Source organism: Amborella trichopoda, chromosome 11 (genome assembly GCF_054954075.1).
Source record: "Amborella trichopoda isolate Santa Cruz 75 chromosome 11, AtrichopodaSantaCruz75HAP2 v2.0, whole genome shotgun sequence".
Lineage (NCBI taxonomy): Eukaryota > Viridiplantae > Streptophyta > Magnoliopsida > Amborellales > Amborellaceae > Amborella > Amborella trichopoda.
The window spans coordinates 17,901,553-17,923,907 of NC_142346.1; the positions used below are offsets into that span (position 1 = coordinate 17,901,553).

The 22,355-nt window shown below is 39.9% G+C and overlaps 1 protein-coding gene across 4 annotated transcripts in view; it reads right to left on the bottom strand.

Moving 5' to 3' along the window:
- Window positions 1-1,660: 1,660 nt before the first annotated feature.
- The window catches only part of LOC18444902 (E3 ubiquitin-protein ligase RGLG3), a 53,260-nt gene continuing 32,565 nt past the window's right edge, over window positions 1,661-22,355 (bottom strand). The window contains exons 6-13 of one of the 4 annotated variants that reach the window (XM_088851631.1): window positions 13,920-13,975; window positions 13,328-13,425; window positions 13,142-13,221; window positions 12,954-13,059; window positions 3,696-3,823; window positions 3,436-3,586; window positions 3,280-3,336; window positions 1,661-1,958 (exon numbers count right to left, since the gene is read on the bottom strand). In XM_088851631.1, the coding sequence (XP_088707757.1) occupies window positions 1,875-1,958; window positions 3,280-3,336; window positions 3,436-3,586; window positions 3,696-3,823; window positions 12,954-13,059; window positions 13,142-13,221; window positions 13,328-13,425; window positions 13,920-13,971 (756 nt within the window). In that variant the 5' untranslated portion in view covers window positions 13,972-13,975 and the 3' untranslated portion in view covers window positions 1,661-1,874. Of the gene's footprint in view, window positions 1,959-3,279; window positions 3,337-3,435; window positions 3,587-3,695; window positions 3,824-12,357; window positions 12,786-12,953; window positions 13,060-13,141; window positions 13,222-13,327; window positions 13,426-13,919; window positions 13,976-22,355 lie in introns of those variants that run through there. The other 3 variants (XM_011629001.3, XR_016044184.1, XM_088851630.1) reach the window with 3 other exon arrangements.

The following is a 22,355-nucleotide window of genomic DNA, read 5'->3' on the forward strand; positions in this document are numbered from 1 at the left end:
AGATGAAGCAAAATAAACGGTTCAAATATTTTCTCTTGAGAGATATCATTTGTAGTTTTTAAAATTTTTTTATTTTTACAGATTAATAATCTCCATATATTAGGTCCAAATTTTGTTTCAAAAATAAATTCCACCAAATGCATCTTGTGCATCTCTCCCCACTGCAAGCATATGAATCAAGAAAATGCCAATGTGACCTTAGATTAGGGAGGAGAATGTATAAGGCATTGGGGCCGCTCATAGGCTCCCTTGTGGGCTACGCTTAAGGCATCGTAGGAAAATGGCACAACCAACTTCTACCTGTGTTTTAAGCCGTGTATAAAAGACAGGGATCTGTTGGGCGAATTGGCCTTCAGATAATTTATTCCAAATTGGCAAACCGGTGTGAGAATTGGTCCCAAAAAAACTAGATAATAATTTTAATTTTGAAAATTTTAAAACTAATAAAAAAAAAATTGAAATAGTTGAAACCCAGTGATATAGATTGCTCGGCTCCTAACAAGCTCGCCCGATTATCTATAGAACTTCGATCACTCACTTTTGAGACACTGCTTTAGAATAGCGCCAACAAATGAAACACTTGGCGCAGTACATTATTTATGCATGGCACCACGTAAGGCAACTTGGTGCAATTATTTACCAAGCCAGTCAAACAAGCCTTTGGATGCATGCATCCACACATGATAAGAAAGACGACAGTATCACCATCCCAGCTATAGCTTTGATTGCCAATCAAAATCCCTTCCTCGGTCAAGTGGAAGAATATTCAACTTTTTAATGATAGTAAACGCACAAATTCTCTGCTTGGCGATCTTTGAACATGTGGCATCCAAGCTGGCACACAACTGACCACGACACGAGGAAGTTCGACCGCCAGTTTTGGCCCATCATAATACGACTGACAATGGACCCGATAGCCCGGCCCTAAATACTAGGGCTGTCCACTAGGGCCCAGCCAAGACAAGCCCAAGCCCGGCCCGGCCCAAGCCGGCCGCATTTCCAGCCGTAAATTAATGGAGCTCTTATGGAAATGGACAATTATGCCAAGAAACTACAAATTACAAGAAAAGCACAAATTCAGCCACAGCTAATATCCAAGAACAATATGGTGGTCCCGCAGCCAAAACACCAACTACAGAGGGGAGTTGCTGGACCAACATCCAAATGGTCAGTCATCAGCTCTAAGAACAATTTAGAGAAAGAAACGACTCATTCCAGCTCCAACATTTACCGTCCATGTGATGGACAATCGAATGAAATGTTCTAGGAGCTCAGAATCTCTTTCCTATGTGTCCTGAGATTTGTGGAGAAGATTAATCAAATATGATTAGGAATTTTCAGGTCATAATAATCAATAATCTCTTAGCCAATTGTTTTGCCCATAGGATCAAAAGCACAATCTGACCACTTCATGCAGCATCAAATGCTGATTGGAAAGATACTCGCTCTGTTAGTGACATTTCAATTAATAATTGACTCATATTCGCATGTCACACTCCAAAGTACCAAAAAGAACAAAATAAAAAGAAAAATAAATGTAGCACACCATATACTTGCAACCTCTAGCAATAAAAACCACGGAATTCTCTCTCTACTTGCAATAATTCATTATAGAAGGCTTCAGTGCCACGAACCATAGATACACATTTTATGCTCACTCTTGCAATAGAAACCACCCCATCTTCATTTATCTACTTGCAATAATTCATTAAAGGTTTAAAGTAATCAGTCACCACAAGCCATATGTACACATGCTTTTGAACTGTCCGTTTTCAAACACATCTTGATCAACCAAAGCATTATACTACAAACCCGTGAAATAAGGAGCCAGGATCTAACCCTATAGCGAGGAGGTCAGGCTCCTTCACAATGGCCTAGGAGTAGAGCTTCAAGCGTGTGCTTACAGGCCTCCGACATATGGGGCACAACGATAGAGAGGCACCACACTCGGAACATGTCTTTAACAAACAGAACAACAAGACTATCAGGGAAAACTGCTCATCACACATTGCTGCAACAAAACATATTGAAGGAAAACAGGATGGGGCCTAGGATAAATGTGTACATGATATGTTGGTATTCCAATAAGTAAATATCTTGACAGATAATGACTTCTTGGGAATATAGATAAACAGCCTATAACACGCCTGGAAGTTGAGTTACTATGCATCAGATATTCTGAAACAATGAGAGCCTCCAAATGATCTTCTATTTCAGAAAACCTCATATGCTTGTTACTATTTTTATTAACACCATTTATGCCATCAATCTGAATTTCAATACACCAAAATCGAAAGGTCAACTAAACAATTAGAAAGGGAAAAAAAAAAGAAAATAGTTGTTGTACTTTCCTATTCTGATATTCATATAACGAGCCGCCTCTACTCGCTCCATCCTATTTGTAGAACACCAGTCATGAAAAATGCTCTTTAGAAAAGAAAGAGAGGTGGTTATATACTACTATTTTCCATAAAATGTTTGTTAGCTATTTTTTCTTTCTACATCCAGCAATACAAAAATTGGATTAAAAGGAAACATAAAACAGTGATATCCTACCTCATTGCTTCTCTGTTGTTTACAGAATTTGAGAAAGGACACTTTTGTTCTAAATCTGAAAGGAAAAACATATAATAGGACCATTCATATTTGGTACAAAAAGGTCGCAATCACTTTCAACTGTTAAATGTAAAATCGGAGGATTTAAGGATATACCATTGACAATACACAAAGTCTGAAAATAATTTTCTCAAACTTTGTGCCACTCCCCTGGAGCCCACTTTCATATGCTTACAGTCAGAGTCAACCTTACCTTGTGCCAAAGGTAAAAGGTCTTTGTTTTATGATCCCGATCAGAAAATGCCGTAGAAGATATAAGGTAGTCTCTGACAGTTGGCCTAGTTTTTTATCATATGCACTCCTAGTGCAGTACTATACGTATCTAACTTCTTTTTAGGAAAACATGTTGTGACAAACACCAGATTGGGAATATTAAAGAAGGTAAAATGCATAAACTTTCCTTCCCTAGGCCAGGGTTTGAAGTTCTAGACTACATTTTCTTTAAAAGAACAATTTGTTCGGTTGCATCGAGCACGGGATGAGAAGCAGAATGGTAACAAGAAAAGAGCTTGACCATGCCAACCACTTGCTGATTATGCTCACGAATTTCTAGGCACCTGAACATCATATGTACTTCTCCAACACAATGCCTTATAATTTTCCTCGTATTCTATTCAGGCAACCTTAAAATCAGTGACATAGAAAAGGATAAGAAGTGCTCACCAGGTGACCGCAGCCGAAAGCCATGTCTCTTTGATTTGTCAAGCATATGGGACAAACCTTCATGAAATGGATTCACAAAATCAAGACTCCGAACAATCAACCACATGCAAGCAACTAATTGAAAAGAAATGCAGTAAAGCCAAGGGTAGTGCATACCGGCCCCGTGGTTGTATCATCGTTGCTATTATGTAGGGAAGTAGACTGGAAATTGGTGGTGTGTGGGTACACATTGATGGCATCATCATGAGCAATTACTTGAGGTGGTGGTGGAAGGGGACTCAAACGTGATGCCTTGCCTTTACGTCGTCTGTGAAGTTAACATCTCAGCATTCTTCAAGTACTGTTTTTTCTTTTTCATGTGTGTGTGAGTTTTTTTTTTTTTTTGAAGGGAAGTGGGGCAGAGAGATGCTCATTACCCAAGATATCCAAGCTGCTGAGTGGCTTTAAATTGAAAGGGAATCTCCATGAGAGCAGCCAGAGCAAATGCTGCTTCTTTTTTGGATAAAGCTTGGTTTTCAGACATGATCTTTGTGAAGTTTACAAACTGCTTTCCACGAGTTTGACAAATAAGAATTGAGTTAGCAGGCAAATGGGCAAATCCAATCCTATTTTATCTACACCATGGGTCATGGGATTTGAAGATTAATGTGAAACACACCAATTACATCATTTATCTTTAATAAAATTGCATGGAGACTTTTGTCTACAAATCTGCGTCATGGATGCCAAGCTTAACAAGCTAAGACCAGTCATAAGCAGGTGTCAAGAAAGTACACATGCATAAAAGACATGCACAAACTTAGGCTCATCCAGATCAGGTCCGAGATGTTAACATTCACGCATCTATGTTGAAATGAAGTTGACCCAGGATGTTAATTTAATTTTAAACTATGAGTTCAAAACTTATTTATCGTTAATTTTTGTGATGGTCTATTTTGCTCAGGCTCAGGTTGTATCTTTGGACTTCTCCTCCCCATCTTTTTGCATTTATCTTCTGTACATTTAATGATGCTTAGGTCATGATTGCCTCACCCTATTATTCCCTCTATTTCCATGGAGCCACGTGCTATGATATTTGGCATCACTCTCTCTCCAAGTGTCTCCCTCCCTCCTTTTTGACACATCTCATGCTTCCTATTAAAATAATAAAACTTGTGTTTACTTGTGTAAACACCTTTGGGAAGAGAGAGAGAGCATGAAGAGATGTACGAACTTGGAAGTGTGAGGCTTAAAAGAGAAAACCAGGGACTTATGGAAGTGGGGTGTGAGGCTTTTAAAGAAATAGTGAACTCATAGATTTTAATCATGGAGTTTCATATTTTTAGAGTGAGATCAGTCTTTTTTCCGTGATTATTTGCAAGTATCTTGAGTATGCAACTCAAGAAGACTTTGATCTGGCTTTATCCTAGAGGGCTGTTCACCAACGACCCTATAATACTAGGAGTGTTTCGATTTTCTGATATAACCTCCAAATCTGGCTCTGATTCCTACAGGAGTCCGACTGGTATTAGGAGCGTTCAAGTATTTTTTAGACACTATCCCAGGTCTAGGGGAGGGGTTGTTGCATTTTCCGAGAATTGAGAGAGTGAAAAGGCTTATCGAGCCTCAATCAAGCTTATCGAGTGTCAATCAGGCTTATCGAGCATCATTCACGCCTATCGAGCATCATTCACGCTTATCGAGCATCAGTCAAACTTATCGAGCGTCAGTCTAGCCTATCGACCGTGCGTCAAGCTTATCGATTGTGCGTCAAGCTTATTGATTGTGCGTCAAGCTTATTGACCGTGCGTCAAGCTATCGACCGTGCGTCAAGCTTATCGACCGTGTGCCAAGCTATCGCTACAAGAAACTAACAATTTTGAAAGTGTTTACCAGACGTGATGGCTGCTGCAAGCTCGCCTAAAGCAGTGATCCAGGATTTTGTCAAGCTGGACCGTTTTGATGGACTTAATTTTAAATGATGGCAGTCGAATGTACTATTCTTACTTAGGGCCTTACAAGTGGAATATGTGCTAAGACAACCACATCCTATTGCTCCAAGTACTTCCTTGACAACTATCGGTGATCAAACTTCTGCAGATATTGCATCATGGGATAAAAATGATTATATATGTAAAAGGCATATCTTGAATGCTTTAAGTGATTCGTTGTTTGATCTATACTCAAGAATGCCAACTGCATAGGAACTATGGGCAGCTTTGGAAACTAAATATAAGGAAGAAGATGCTGGCACAAAGAAGTATCCCATTAGCAGATACTATAACTTTAAAATTACTTAAGAGAAGTCGATATTGGCTCAAATTCATGATTTTTAGATCAAAACCAATGACCTAGCATCAAATGATAATAAACTTGATGAAGCATTCCATGTCAAGGCAATAATTGACAAATTCCCACCTTCCTGAAAAGACTACAAAAATACTTTGATGCATAAGTCAAAAGACTTTAGCCTCGACAATTGATGACCCATCTAAGAATTGAAGAGGAGACTAGACTTCGAGATGTCAAAGAATACAAATCTCAAATGGTCGCCAGAGCTCACACAGCTGACGGTCCGAGAAGGAAGAAACCGAAGATTGAAAAAGGAATCAAGATTGAAGGAAAGAAAGAAGAAAAATGAGTACTCTAGACCTGATTCCTAAGTGCACGAATTTAGAGAATACTATGTGTGATGTATGTGTACGATCAAAGATCACAAGAAAACCCTTTCCTAAAGAAGGAAGAAGTTCCAAGTTATTGGAATTGATACATACTGATGCCTATGATCTAAGAGCATACAAACTCGTGGTGGGAAAAAATACTTTGTCACTTTCATAGATGATTTCTCAAGATATTCTTATGTATATTTGATTAAGAATAAAGATGAAGTATTTGAGAAATTCAAGGTCTACAAAATAGAAGTTGAAAACCAACTGAATTCTAAAATTAAGGTTCTTAGAAGTGACGGAAGTAGTGAATATTGTTCCGCAGATTTCACTAACTATTGTGAATACAATGGAATTATTCACCAAGTTACTACCCCATACACACCACAACGGAATGGCTTAGCTGAAAGACAAAATTGCACTCTCATGGATATGGTCAATGCCATGCTCATCAGTTCAAACCTCCCTGCTAATCTTTGGAGAGAGGCCCTAATGTCTGCTTGTTTCATTTTAAACCATATACCATATTCGAATTCTAGTTCTACACCATATGAACGATGGAAAGGTAAGAAACCTCATTTAGGATTTCTCAAGGTTTGGGGATGTGCAGCCTTTGGTAATGCTCCTTGACCTTAAGAGGCCCAAACTTAAACCCAGGTATGTTTAGTGCGTTTTTGTGGGCTATGTTGAACACAGCAAAGCATATGGATTTCTAGACCTGGAGTCCACGGATGCATACTTTTTTTAACAAATATTTATTGGTGAGCAGGATAATCGATATGAAGCTCGACATTGTAAACGTAAAGTTGATGAGCATGAAAACCTTGAGCACTTAGAACCAAGGAGAAGTAAGAAAATCAAGAAGCCAAATGATTTTGGTCATTTCTAGATGTATTTTTTTGAAGAAGATCCTAAAACTTTCAAAGATGCCATGTTCTCACATAACGAACGCTCCTTTCTGGAGGGAGGCAGACAACAATGAGATGAAATCGATGCTGGAGAATAACACATGCATATTGGTAGAGTTACCTCCTAGTGCTAAGCCCTTAGGATGTAAATGGATTTTAAAACGGAAAATAAAGGTGGATGGTACCATTAAAAAATATAAAGCTAGACTGGTTGCAAAAGGATTTAAACAAAAGGAAGGTGTCGATTTCTTTGATACCTATGCACCAGTTGCTCGTATGGCTACCATTCGAGTTCTCATAGCATTGGCTTCTATATACCATCTAGAGATTCATCAGATGAATGTCACAACAGCTTTTCTCCATGATGAACAAGATGAAGAAATTTATGTTGAGCAATTTGAGGGATTTGTCCTTAAGAGACAAGAGCATGAAGTTTGTAAACTTGTGAAATCCCTATATGGTTTGAAGTAAGCAGCCAAGCAATGGCATGAAAAAATTAATAGAATTATTTTATCACATGGATTTCAGATCAGTGATACTGATACATGTGTATACGCTCGAGTTTGTGATAGTGTGATAGCTATAATTTGCATGTATGTAGATGATATGCTCATACTAGGCAGCAATATTGCATGCATTAAGGACAAAGAGCTTATTGTCTTCTGAATTTAATATGAAAGACATGGGGATAACTGATGTGATACTTGGAATTAAAATAGTGAGACATTTGACTGGGTATGTTTTAACCCAGAGCAACTATATAGAGAAAGTGCTCAAAAATTTTGATCACTTTGATTCCAAGCCAGCTTCAACCCCTTTTGATGCTCAGAAAGCACCATGAAAATCATGTCTCCCAATTAGACGATGTCGGAGTCATTGGATGTACATTGTATAATGTATGCAATGTCATGCACTAGACCAGATATAGCCTTTGTTGTGGGTAAACAGAGTAGATATACCAATAACCCAGGTCAAGAGCATTGGAATGTAGTCTATAGGGTACTGAGATATCTCAAAGGAACCATAGACTATAGTGTACATTATGTCGGTGACCCCGCTGTACTGGAAGGACACCGTATGCAAACTGGATTACGGATTCCGAAGAATCCATGTCTACTAGAGGATGGATCGTCACCTATGGTGGGGGTGTTGTCGCCTGTGGTCCAAGAAGCAAACTTGTATCTCCAAATCCACGATGGAATCGGAGTTAATAGCCTTGGAAGTCCACAATAAAGAGTCTGAGTGGCTAAGGAACTTGTTGGTAGGCGTACCACTTGTCTCTGGGCCCATGCCTGCAGTCTCAATTCAGTGTGACTATGAAGCTGCAGTATATCGAGTGAAAAGTAAAATTTATCCTGGCAAATCTAGATATGTTCGCTTGAGGCAGAATCAAATTAGACTTCTGTTGGAAGATGGAGTTATATCACTACTCAATGTTCGACTCAAACCAGAACTTGGCGGATCCATTAACCAAAGGCCTTGCAAGGGACCAAGTCTGGAAGATAGCTAGAGGGATGGGATTCAAGCCTATTAGCATTATGCCACAGAGTGATGGGAACCCTACCTAAGGACAAAGCAATCCCAAATCTAAGGTTCAAACGGAAAACAAGTTACTCGTGTGATACCAGATGAATGTTTGTACAAATTTTATTCAATGGAAATTTATAAATTTCTACCTCATCCCTGCTATTGGTACAATTATTGCAATGAGTAGAGACTCTTAGTGATTCAATATGCCTAGATGATGTAAGGCCTAGGATGGGATGTTGCACTACAAAACATCTTCCATTGACTCACCTATATGAGTGTGGAAGTGAAGGCCACTTCCTATGAGAATTAGGCATTCCCTAGAGCGCCCATAAAAACCAGATAAGGCACAGACGCTTACATGCGCAAGCCTTTTAGAAAGTCACAACTTTTTTTTTTTTTTTTAAGTTTAAAAGTAAATATTATAATAGTAAGATTTTTTACAAAAGTAAGGGTCGAGATAACCCACAGACTAGGTCTCTCAACCAAAAATTGGTCACTAGCGACACTAGGGAGTGACCTGTTCTAGAAGACTGGCTCTAGCATCACCAGTGAGGCAAAAGATAGGAGCTTATATAATCTGCCCGTTACAAGATAGAAGACTACAATCTAGAAAGAGGAGGCCTCCCCGCAGTGTTAGTGATATAAAACTCCATGTTGTGCGCATCTATACGTGTGCAGAAGGATGGTTCCTAGCGGCTTCCTTGGCGAGACGATCTGCGAAGTTGTTGGACGTCCTCCAAATATGCGTCCATAAGACGTTTATACCCCTACAAGTATGCTCAATTTCGTAAAAAATGTGTGCTAGGTACCAAGGAGGAAAGGCCTTTCTAGCGGCCCAGAGTACTACATTTTTGGCATCTCCCTCTATGTTCAGGCGTACGCCCTGGAAGGATTAAATTTCTTGGTTCCCATCAATAGGGTCGTGGCGTCTGCAAACTGTGAGTCTTTGTGGCCAAGGTGTTCTGAGAGGGATGACATGACTTCACCGTTATGGTCACGGAAGACTCCTCCTGCGCCTACTAGGCCTGAATTTCCCAAGGAGCAGCCATCAAAATTGAACTTAATATCGCCCACCGGTGGGGGGGTCCAGTACGATACTCTTGGGTTGCGGTGAGGGGTTAATTAAATAAGGTTCACCCAGTTGCAAAGAAAACTAGCCGCCGAAATCCCAGCGAACAAGTTGTGGTTGGAAGCCCAAAAGATTACCATCGACGTAACCTTGTGGAACAACGCTGGGAGCTCAATTTTGATACCACGAAAAATTCTCGAAGTTCTTTCTAGCCAAATGGTCCACACCGTAGCATCTAGAGCGGCTTTCCAGAGGATCCTGCCCGACTTCGGCCAATTAGATTCGAAGGAACAGGAAGTCAACGCCAGAATTGAAGGGGGGGTGATCCAGGATATTTCAAAAAGTTGGATAATTCGACTCCAAAGTTGAAGGACAATCTGACAGTGAATGAACAAGTGGGGGTTTGTTTCTTTTTCGTTTAGGCACATGACGCACCTATTAGGAGTTTCGACACCTCTTCTCTGAAGTAGGTCTATAGTGTGTGCGCATTCGGAACACATAATCCAGTGGAAGGCTTGTACTTTTGGGATTCTCTGGAGTAGGTCTATAGTGAGTGCGTGTTCGAAACATATAATCCAGTGGAAGGCTTGTACTTTTGGGGGGGCTATGGATGACCAAACTTTGGAGAGCACAGAGTTCGAGTTTAAGGGGAAAGAAGGTTGCAGAAGTTTCTTGTAGAAAGAGGCCACTGTGAAGGAACTGGTAGGCGAGGGCGTCCAGACCAAGGTGTCTGACCTTGAGAGGGCGAGGAAGGTGGAGTGGAGGGAGTCCAAGAGGGACATAAACTCCAAGGTTTCTTCTTCTATGAGAGGTCTCCTAAAGCATGGATTCCAAACTCTGCGATTTCCTGAAGGTATTATTTCCTCCGAGACTAAGGAGGCTTTGTTAACTGCCTTTGAAAGGAAATATGTGGTATGTGGGAGACTTATCTTTGATGAACACAATTCAAGGTTCATCCACTCACTGTCCTGATAAATGTTCTGTATAACATGAAGTGGAGGTTCAAGTCTAAACGACACATTCAATTATGTATTTCCTTTCCTAATCTCACTTCCTTTTTCTTCCCATCTAGTAATTTTTGAAACTGGTGGGGGATTGTTATTTTAATTTTAAATTATGAGTTTAAAACACTTATTGTTAATTTCCATCCAAAAAAAAAAAAAACTTATTGTTAATTTTTGTGATGGTCCATTTTTCTCATGTAGTATCTTAAGACCACCACCTTTTCTCCTCATCTCTTTGTACTTATCTTCTTTGCATTTAATGATGCTTAGGTCATGATTGCCTCACCCTCTTATTCCCTCTACTTCCATGGAGCCACATGTTATGGTATTTGGCATCACTCTCTCTCCAAGTGTCTCTCTCCCTCCTCCTTTTGACACTTCTCATGCTTCCTATTAAATTAATATATCTTATATATAAACTTTTGGGAAGAAAGAGAGCATGAATAGAGGTAGGAACTTGGAAGTGGGAGGCCCAAAAGAGAAAACCAGGAGCTCATGGAAGTGGGGTGTGAAGCTTTTAAAGAAACAATGAACTCAGAGATTTTAACCATGGAGTTTCATAGTTTTAAGAGTGGGATCAATCTTTTTTCTGTGATTTTTTGCGAGTATCTGAGTATGCAACTCAGTAATCAGGAAGACTTTGATCTGGCTGTATACTGAAGGTGTGTTCACCTGAGACCCTATTGCATCTCGGATTTGTATCAGGTAGGGGGGAATCAATACTTCGAAGAAAGCGAACTCCTCCGTGCCTCCAGATCTCGGATTTTTACTGCCATTGTGTATAACCTCTGAATCCAGCTTCGATTCCTACAGGAATCCGACTGGTGCTAGGAGTATTTCGATTTCCTGATATAACCTCCAAATACGGGAGTCCGACTGGTATTAAAAACGTTCAGGTATTTTTTAGGCACTATCCAGATCTAGAGGAGGTGCTGCTAAATTTTTCCGAGAATTGAGATAGTGAAAAGGGTTATCGAGCGCCAGTCAGGCATATCGAGTGTCAGACAGACTTATCGAGCATCAATCTGGACTATTGACTGTGCGTCAAGCGAATGTGCATCAAGCTTATCGATTGTGCATCAAGCTTATTGACTGTGCGTCAAGCTTATTGACTGTGAGTCAAGCTTATCGATCGTGCCTCAAGCTATCGACTGTGCGTCAAGCTTATCGACCGTGTGTCAAGCTATCAACTGTGCGTCAGGCTATCGATCGTGCGTCAAGCTTATCGACAGTGCGTCAAGCTATGACTACAAGAAACTAACACAGGATACATTAAGAAGTTGTGTGAAAGCTGTCATTGTATATCCAGATTCAATTTAGAGAACCATAAATAAGATACAGAATCATCAACAAGAGAAGAGAGCTAACTGGGGCCTCATATTAGAAGAATAAACATTGCTTTCATTCATGCAACTCGAATGAAAGATGGACTACGTTAGCATTACGACCCCTGATAACCTTGATAATGTTACAACTTCCAAACTGTTGTATCCTAAAGGTCAAAAAACCATTAGAAGCAATAGATGCAGTACTGAATATCCGACATGAATCACTAGGGACGATAACTAAACATACAGGGTAGATAAATTCCGACAGGAATCACTAGGGATGACAACTGCCATGTGTAGAAATCGGAGAGCCCCCAACTAGGGATGACAACTGCCAACCATCCTTGTAAAGAAAGCGAGTTTACTGACTTGATAAGACATAACACAACAGGATTTTCTTTAATGTATGGAAACCCAGGTCCGAAAGAAAGAATCATTCTCTACCATCAACATTCCTTTTTATGGGTAGGATACCCCTTCCTTGCTGAACTATTTAAAAAAAACAAACCATCCCGTTGCTGTTGCTCTCGCTCACTTGATGTTGCCAAAGGCATGACTTTTCTTAAATAAGACAGACATTGACACACTCTTCAATTTTCCATCGATAAGACATTACTACTGAGAACCTCTTCATATGAAGGCAACAATAAGGGGATGCCTATCCTATCATAAATGCATAACCATAAATGTCCCATAGACATTTAAAAATAAATCAGAAATTTGTTATTACAAATTAGTATGGCACGACCCATATAAGATCTCCAAATGACCTGTCATGAGCTTTAGTTATCTAAATGCTAAAGTAGCATCCCCATCAACACTTGATTCAGCCAATACTTTTCATTAATATATGTTGCATGCAACGTATTTCAGAAGTCTGTGCTCCCAGACTTTTGCTTCCCCTGCAAGGCACTATCAAGTAATAGCTTAGCAGATAAACCAAAAATGTTGCTCGAGAGTACTTTGTTTCAGCTGCAAACAATCTCAAACATTAGCCTCCATTTCTTTTGCTTGTTTGAACTCTGCATGCAATGTGACAAGATATACTATCAAGCCCTAGAAACTTCAAACTCTACGCAATCTAAAGAAGCTTCAAACATTCCATAACATAATGAAACTTTCTAGTTCAGGTGCGTGAATATACAAACATGCTTACTCAACATGCATATATTACTCAAATCCAATGTTACCTGAAAATTATCAAATGCCCTACAGGGAATGTTATCGTCAAACTGCCGCATTCCATCCCATGGTCCATCACCCACGCCAACCAAAACTATCGAAAGAGGGTACTCACTGAATAGGCAACCTCTGATTCAGGATAAACGTCCTATGCGGTATGTGCTTCAGCATAATGAAATAAAATTTTGCGATTTACCTTGCAGCCACAATGGCATCTATAGTTGCATGCTCTTGTGGACTCAAACTTCCAGGGTCTACGTTGACACTCCTAGTCACCTAGAGGGAATCAGTTTAGCTGATAAGGTAATAATTAGAAGAAAAATCACTTGCAAAAAGACAATCTAAGATGTAAAATGTCAAAGAAGATCAGAGACATGTTAACCTGCCCATCAGCAATGATCACAAGGACATGATACTGCCCCCCACTTCTCTCCACAATATCAATAGATGCCTCAATTATAGGAGCAAAGGATGTTGGACCTGGATAAGAATAAGTAACTCATAGGACAATGGGAACCAGGATGCAACACACAGATGTTAAATAACAATTGAAGAACACAATCAGATGCAAATGTCTACCAACTTTGGCAAATTGCCAATAAATCACCTACAGGAGTATAATATCTGAAGTTAGACATTTACAACCAAAATGTTTTGAGGAGCATTAAATAATATTTAAATGGAAGGATTGTCTACAAATATACCATTTATCTTTTGTACAAGCAGGTCAACTATTCCCACCCACTTGTTAGATGTCAAATTGGATCGCTTAGGGTCAATCAAAGTTTGAGAATTTTTTTTTGGAACTTTGTGCTATTCAATGACACAACTACCCCTTTTAAAATTTAAGGGACAAGAGTGATTGTGACCTCCTTATACAAAAGATAAATGGTCCCTTTGTAGACAATCCCTTAAATGGATGTGAAAATATTGTAACAATCTAATTGTCCAATTACAATTGGCATTCTGGCTACCTCTGGAAAAAAAAAAGCAGATTGCAAGTTTGCAACAATTGATAGGTTGCATGTTTCTGCAGGAAAATATATAAGAAGTAGCAGTCCAGCCTCTGGGCAGAAGTCAAACCAGATTATCATTGAAAAACAAAACGCATATCAATCTAAAACAACATTTAGTGCTAACATTTGGCATTCTAAGAAAATCTCGAAGAATGTTTAGTGCTAATATATGGTGTTTTAATAAATACTTGGAATGCATCTTTAGTGCCTCTACGCATGTAATGGAATAAATTTCAGATTAGGGTCTCACATGTTTATCACTACCTAGAGTAAAAATGCCTTCGCCTGTTGTAAATGTTATTTGTAAACATAGCATCATCTGTTTTTATCATAAATGCCTAGATTTAGATTATGTGTAGTTACCTTTGATGATTTATTTTCAAGATGACATAAGAATGGTAGCATATACTCAACTAGTTTTAACAGATGACCATGTTGATTACCTCTTTTTGTGAATATATCATATTACCAGCAAATAATAGGAAAAATATAATGTGATGCATTGCTAGGTAATTAGGTCTTTCTATGCTCCTACTGTGATCCAGTGCTTGGCTATTAGAAATGGTTACTCTTAGGTTGTTGCGAGGGATGATGTAAACCCCAAGTGAATATGACATATGCAGGCAGGCGATGGTTTTATTAATTATCAATATCAATAAAATAACATTTCTTACTCAATTTGACATTTAAAAACTTTTTCTATGCAAATAGTAATATCCAGTACCCTGCAAAGTAGTAACATCCAGTTACTGTGCAAAGTATATTCAAAAGTTGACATGAAAATTTGGCTTACAACATTTATGATGATCATATGCCTATGGTAAAAGACTTACCTGGTAAGGATGGGATAAAAAATTACATCCGTATAAAGACTTCTACCGGGAATTCAAGGGTGTCATCATCATCATACGAGCCTTATCCCTACTATTTGCGGTCGCTACACAAATCCTACTCTACCATTCTGCTCGATCAAGGGCCACACCCTCAGTAAGACCATAAGTCATCATATCTTTTCTCGCTGCTTCCATCCACATCTTTTTGGGCCTTCCCTTTGCCCTTTTAGAGCCTTCACCTCCTAACTGGTATTGTATTAGGCCTACGTTGCACATGGCTAGGCCACTTAAGTTTATTTTCCTCATCTTATTATCTATTAAAGCCACACCTAAATTCCTTCGAGTACTTTTTGGGGTATATGTCTTGGGGAAATTCAAGAATAGTTGTCAAAAATATATGCAGTGGTCTAGGAACAGAATACTAGTATTTTTGGGGTATGTATTTTAATTTTACTTATTTCCTATACATTGTCTATTTTTTACGGACACTTGGAAGGGTATACGGCGGTTTTGGACTTCCCAATGTATGGGAACTTGGTGAGGATCTCTAAAAACATCTAGCCCTACAATTGGAGCGTAAAAGAGTCTTGCATGTTGGCTTAAAAACACTTTGACAAATTACGAGTTTAAGCTATGAGTCAACCCATGAACTCCTCTCCTCTCGCTTCCTTGGTTACCATAAAGCGACCATGGGGGGGCTGAGTCTGCCAAATTACTCACAATGACGTTAAGAAGAGGCTGTGTGGTCATGGTGCCAACAATGAACCAACAAGGAAGAATTTCAAGGCCAAGGAGACAAATAGAGGAATTGACAAGTTCTCATGCGCTAAACGACAGCTCACCGTGATTCGGACATTAGTAAGGGTGACAAATACATAGCAACAGAGAGGATCCCTTCCGCAATACGTGGTGGGGTTAGAGATTATGCTTAGAGGATAAGCTTGTTCAAACCCCTGAAGGAGAGCATAAAGGAATTTCCATTTCATGTCCCTGAATCCCCTGGAAGGCTTCAACTGGATGGCTTCCTTGGTTCGCCAGATAGTGTAGATTTGAATGGAAGGAGTTATTGGACACAAGAAAGAAAATTTCGAGGCTACAGATTTGAAAGGACTCGCACATGCATGGTGGCAACAAAGTCTATTGAATTGAGAGAGAAGGGAGAAGAAAACATTGCTATTTAGAGGAAGATGAAGTTGTGCTTGAAAGAGAGATTTTTTAGCATCTTCAATTATGCCCAAACTCTCTCTCAACAATCCCATCATCTTATTACACAAAGATAAAGAGTGCACAAGAGTACAAGACTATTCAGTGGAGTTTTAGCAACTCATGAGCTGCAGTTAGTAGCAACAGTTGATCAGTTAGCGCCACGCTATGTCAGTGGACTGCAATCACCACTCCAAGATGCCCCTTCAATGTATATTGGGGTAGAGGAGGCATATCAATGAGCCTTGAAAGTGGAATGAAAGATCAAGCTGACCTCTTATGGTCCTGCTTGTGCCTGTGGATTGACGTTGACCCAGGGAGAGGCACCAGCAAAAGGACGCAGCAGTAGTGTTGGATGGCATTGGGCCTAGATACTCAAGACTACCCAAACCCTATTTCTGAGAGAGGCAGAAGAGCACAGAGGGCTGTCCAAAGATGATCATCTAAAGGTTGTGACCAGCATTTCAACAATTTCGAAGTGTGGTGAAACCAGGAAAAGACTGTTGCAGTGCCCAAGAGGAACGTCAGCGCACAAGCTCATCATGTGCAGCCAATGTATGAAGAGTATGCAAACGATGCAAAAGGGAACCTGTTTATGATTACAAGCCATAAGGGAATAGCGGAGGGCTGGAAAATTTGTATACCCATGCAGGAGAGTAGCCCGACTCATGAGTTCACAAGATGCAAATTATGAAGATCATTGGCATTATCTTAATACTACAGCATGAGATGCACAAGTAAGGGCACACGGTTTGCACCATTACTGTTGATAGCAGTGTTTGCAAACTTTGGTAATTCGACTCAGACTCGCCTAGATGATGAGCCTGCAACCTGCAAACTGAAGAGGTATATATAAGATTTCATCATTTTTTATCATAGGTGTGCCCAATTGAGCCCAAATTTTGCCCATAAATTGCAAGATCAATACATGAGATTTGAGCAAAATCATCAACCTTGAGAGATCTGAGAGATCAAAGATTTCAGCCTAGGGTTTGACCAATTTCAAACAATCGCAATTTCTTCAAGATGGTTGATTGATCTTTAATGAAATTTATTCTGTCTATTTTTGGTCCTTCATCCAATATATGCTTGTTTCTCACAAAAAAATAAAAATTCTTGGAATTGAAAGTTCTTAATATCAGAATTACTATTCACATGGAAATTTCAGGAGCTTAGATCAACTAGATCTGAGCTTGAATCGTAAATCTTGTATGAAGGTTTTGATTTCTGATGTCTGAAGAAGCTTTGATAGAGATCGAAGGCAACGACTTTCCCTGCGTGCAAACATCGGAGGGTCGCCCTATAAATTTTGGGTAAATTTATGTTTTCCAATTTAAATTTCAAAGGATCGACTTATTTATATTTATTTTTTATTTTCCAATTTTTATGTTTTTATTATGTTTCAAATTCTCTATCTTTCATCATTTTTCCTGAATCTAGGGATTTCTTAGGCATCTCAACCAACAAGGAACAAACTCGAGAAACTGGACACGGACTCACAGAAGTAACTAAACTTCACCATTGGCCTAGTTCCGTCCTGAGCTGCTTTTTCAAACATTGGATAATAGTGTGAATTGCAAGAATATAGTTTTAAAGGAGGCATTGACCCAAATGATTTTAATTGTGAATTTAGAAGAAATAATAAAGTACCCCTTGATTCTCGATGTCTTGTCAATATTACTATTGCGAAAATATATGAGGTGAAAGTTTGATTTGAATTGCTTCTCATAGATGTATGCTGCATCACACATTGTCCCTGGCAATATGACTCAGAAGCCATTCATAATGGTAAAAATAATACATACACATTTCGAAAAAATGTTGTTAAGATTACAGTTTGACTGTTAAAAGAAGATTATCAACCCAAACCTTAATAGAGCAAGAATCTTCCTCTAGGAAAGTCATGAAGAAAGGATGATTTTTTGCATTAGCGGCCAAAGATCAAGTGGGGCCTAAACCCATACCAAAGAGTGTGAGCCCTTGTTGCTGAAGTACGAAGATTTGATACCCGATGAGCTGCTGGATTTTTTTTTATTTTTTTTTAATGCTGTTAACTATAGTGTAAAAGGGAATAAGTACAAGGGTGTGCAAAGAGAACCCACATACCGGACCTCTTGCCAAAAGAATAGACCATAGTTGTTGGAAACGCCTGGGAACCTGAATCGTTTAAGGAACCGGAATCGTGGAACCGCGCCTGGCTAGAAGTTTCCCATTGTAGGAATCGTTGTCCGTACAATAGGAATCGTTGGGAACGAGATTCCTAATTTTCAGGAATTGAGTATCGATCAGAATAGGTCCAAGTTTCATCCACATAAGGAATCGAGATTTCAACCTCCTTGGAATCTAGATTCCCATCCCCTTGGGTTCCACACTCCAAGTGTCAAGTTTCATGAATATGCGGAATCGAGTTTCCGTCATCTATAGAATCGAGTTTCCGACATATGCGAAATCGAGTTTCCATCATTTATGGAATCGTGATTCTATCATATTTGGAATCGAGTTTCCATCATCTATGGAATCGTGTTTCTCAAATATTTGGAATCAAGTTTTTGAGGTATATGAATCAGAGATCCATGCTGGTTTGAGATCAAGAATTATAATAGCATAATCGAGTCTTCGACATCACTTGATTCGAGTTTCTGACATATGTGGCACATAGATATTTTGTTGTGTAGAATCCTCAATTCATGTGTGATGCATTACATGATTTCAATATTTTATAGGCATTTAAATTACAGGTGAATAAATAAAATTAGCATTATTAATAACCACTTTACATTCAGAATTTCAATACTAGGCAATGTTGTGAGGCTACACATGGTGTAAGATCACTTAAGCAGTCTTTTCAAATAACATATGAGTAAGATTAAGAAACCAAGGCAGTTTACATCACTGCAAATATAAGAAACATTATTCTATGGGCATTTAAATAATTTCACATAACATATGAGCAAGATTAAAAAACCAAGGCAGTTTACATCACCGCAAATATAAGGAACATTATTCTACAGCCATTTAAATCAGGAAAAAAAGAAGTAAAAATAACATTACTAATAACAATTTTGCAATCGGTAGTACAGTACTATGCAATGTTGCAAGGCGAGACGTCGTGCAAGTTCACTTAACCAATTCACATAACTATGAGCAAGGTAAAGAAACTATAGCAGTTTACATTAACGCAAATATAAGAAGCATAATAAATATAACTAAAAAACAACAAAATCTCATTAAATTCCTTCTAAAATACATGCCTTATAAGTAATAATACCCCTTTCGAGTACACATGCTGCCTAATGCTATCGTTTGGGACCTTAAAACATGAAATCCACCAGAAAATAAAACATTACTTTTGTGGTTATTATTTACAAGAAACTAATATTTTATACGGTGTAGATGATTCAAAACCTAGACGAAATGGGTTCCATTACTTGTAGAATAGTATATCATTTAATATGGAATCAAGATTTAAACCTTACTAGAAGCCAGATTCAATCTATTTGGGAGGGAGCATCTACCCACAATTAGGGGGTTCAAGTTTCTCTAGATGTGTTGGATCGAGATTTCAAAACTAAGGAATCGAGTTTCCTTGGTTCCGAAAAATATTTTTAAAAGAAGTGTTGAATCGAGATTCTGAAATTAAGGAATCGAGTTTCTTTGGTTCCGAAAATAGGTTTCCACATATGTGAGGAATCGAGATTCTGAAATTAAAGAATCGAGTTTCCTATGTTGCAAAAAAAAAGTTTCTATGGAATCGAGATTCCGAAATAAAGGAATCGAGTTTTGTTGGTTCAAAAAAATGGTTTCCATGGAGTTTCTTTAACGGAAACGCAGAAACGGGTTTTGAAACAGGAATCACGAGGTCCGAGTTGAGATTCTAGTAACTATGGAATAGACTACCCCAGTGGGGTTGCCCTTTACAAAAAAAAGTTTGTGCTTAAAACAAGAACCTGAAAAGGGAAAGAAAACTGAAAAACAGAAAAGAAGGCCAAAACATCTGCCCAGTCCATGTACGATAGTAAAAAGAGTCCAAAAAACAGTCTATCAAGAACCCAAGGTACTGGTAGACGCTCCATCTTTAGCCAGTTGATCGACCAGGACGTTGGATTCCCGCCAAATATGCCTCCATAAGACAGTCATGTCCCTACAAATGTGAGTAATCTCATAAAAAATCAAAGCCAAGTATCAAGGGGGCGGGGCCGGGGGATGCCAAGCCCACCACCCAAATGATAATATTAGGTGTGACTCCCTCGACGATAAGAGGTTGTGGCCACGAGGGGTCGCAGAGCTTGAGGCAGCTGAGGAGTGCCATTGACTCAGCCAGTTGGGAGTCAGTATGGCCAATGTTCTTGGAGAAGGACGCAAGAATATTGCCAAGGTTGTCACGGAGGACCCCACCCATTCCTGCCGGCTCAGGATTTCCCAGTGAACACCGGTTGAAATTAAGTTTTGCAAGACAAGCCGGGGAGGGGGAACCAGTTGTTAGACCTGAAGGCCAATGACGAATGGGTGAGGAGGATTTCTTTCCAGTGGTGTAAGAAAGTTGTGGCCGAGTCTCCTCTGAAATTCTTGTGGTTGGAGACCCAAAAAGCAACCTCTGAGGTGATTTTGTGAAATAGGGCCGGAGGTTTGCACTTTGCGCCTCGAAATATCCTCGAGTTTCTTTCCATCCAAATCGTTCAGATCGTGGCTGCAATGGAGGAATGCCAGCAGTGGGCCATGGCATATCCTTTGAAATGTTGAGGAGTGCTGATAGGGAGGGAGGAGTGACCCATGAGAGTTCAAAGAGTGAAGGAGTAAGCTCCGTAGCTCCAGGGCAAGACTGCAGTGTATGAAAAGATGGGGTTTGGTCTCTTCCTCACTGGTACACATCACTCCCCTCCGTTGGAGTTGGTCAACTGTGAGGACCTTTTCGAAGCATGCAATCCAGTTGAAGAATTGCACTTTAGGGGGGGCTAAGGAGGACCACACCTTAGCTACGATACATCATAGAGAGAGAGGAAAAGTGGGGGCTAACAAGAGTTTCTGATAGAAAGAAGCCACCGAGAAGGAACTCGAAGGAGAAGGGGTCCATACCAAGCGATCTGGCCCAGGAAGGGCTAGGAAGTTTGAGTGAAGCAAGGAGGACAAAGGGGAAATCTGTGGTTTCGGGATCGGTGAGAGGCCATCTAAAAGATGGTTCTAGACTCTAAAATTACCAGAGAGGGGCATCTCATGTGGATTGAAGACAATTTGTTGGCGGCTAGAGAGAAAAGAGAGGAGAAAAGGTCCTTAAGTGGGGTGTGGCCCAGCCAAAGATCTGACCAAAAGCGGATGTGATGGCCTTCACAAGGGTGGAAGAGAATGTTTTTCTAGGAGAGGGTGTGAGAGGACAAGAAAGACTTCCAAGCCCCTGAGGCTCTGCTCAGTGTTCTCCCTTCCAACAACTAAGAGGTAGAGGGATATTGATTCTTGTACTCGGAATGAATGACTTGGGCCAAAGTTGGGTGTTTTGTATGGAAAAACGCCACCACCATTTGCTGAGCAAGACGATATTATGTTTTCTCAGGACCCGGATGCCAAGTTCACCTAAGTGTTTGGGTTGGCAAACTTTATCTCAGGAAATTAGGTGATATTTTTTGGCGTTGGCATCTCCTGTCCACAAGAAGTTCCTCATCAACTATTCTAAATGGCTAGCGACCATCGTCGGCATGTGGAACAGGGACATAAGGTAAACCGGTGTGATGGCCAGGGTGGCCTTGATGAGGGTAGATCTTCCTACGAATGGAAGGAACCTTCCTTTCCACCAGGCAAAATGTCTATCGACTTTGTCAATGATGTGGGACCATTGCTCTTTTTAGGTTTGCCGAGGCCTAGTGGAATGCCAAAGTAACTCGTAGGAAGGTCTTCCGCTTTGCTCTCCCAATGAGGAATGAGGGCTCTTGTTTCAGACCTAGTGAGGGCAACCCTTATCATGGTCGATTTATCCATGTTGACTTTGAAGCCCGTGGCAAACTCAAAGCATTTAAAGAAGAGGTGCAGTATCTCAATTTCCTGTGGGACAGCATTTAAGAAGACTAGGGTATCGTCAGCATACTATACGTGAGTGATGATGGGGTCCCTTGGGCCTACTGTCTCCTTCGCTCCCCGAAGCCCATCCAAGCCATAGTTTCGTCGAGGATGTCCCAATCCACGTGGTCGTACGCCTTTTCCCAATCAATTTTGAAAATGAGACCCGATTGTTTGGTTAAATGTCGTCAATGAAAGCATTCATGAGCCACCAGTATCCCATCCAGGATCTGCCTGTCTTTGATGAAGGCACTCTGGGAGAGAGGGAGATCACGAAAGGGAGCACCTCTTTAAGCTTGGAAGCAAGCACTTT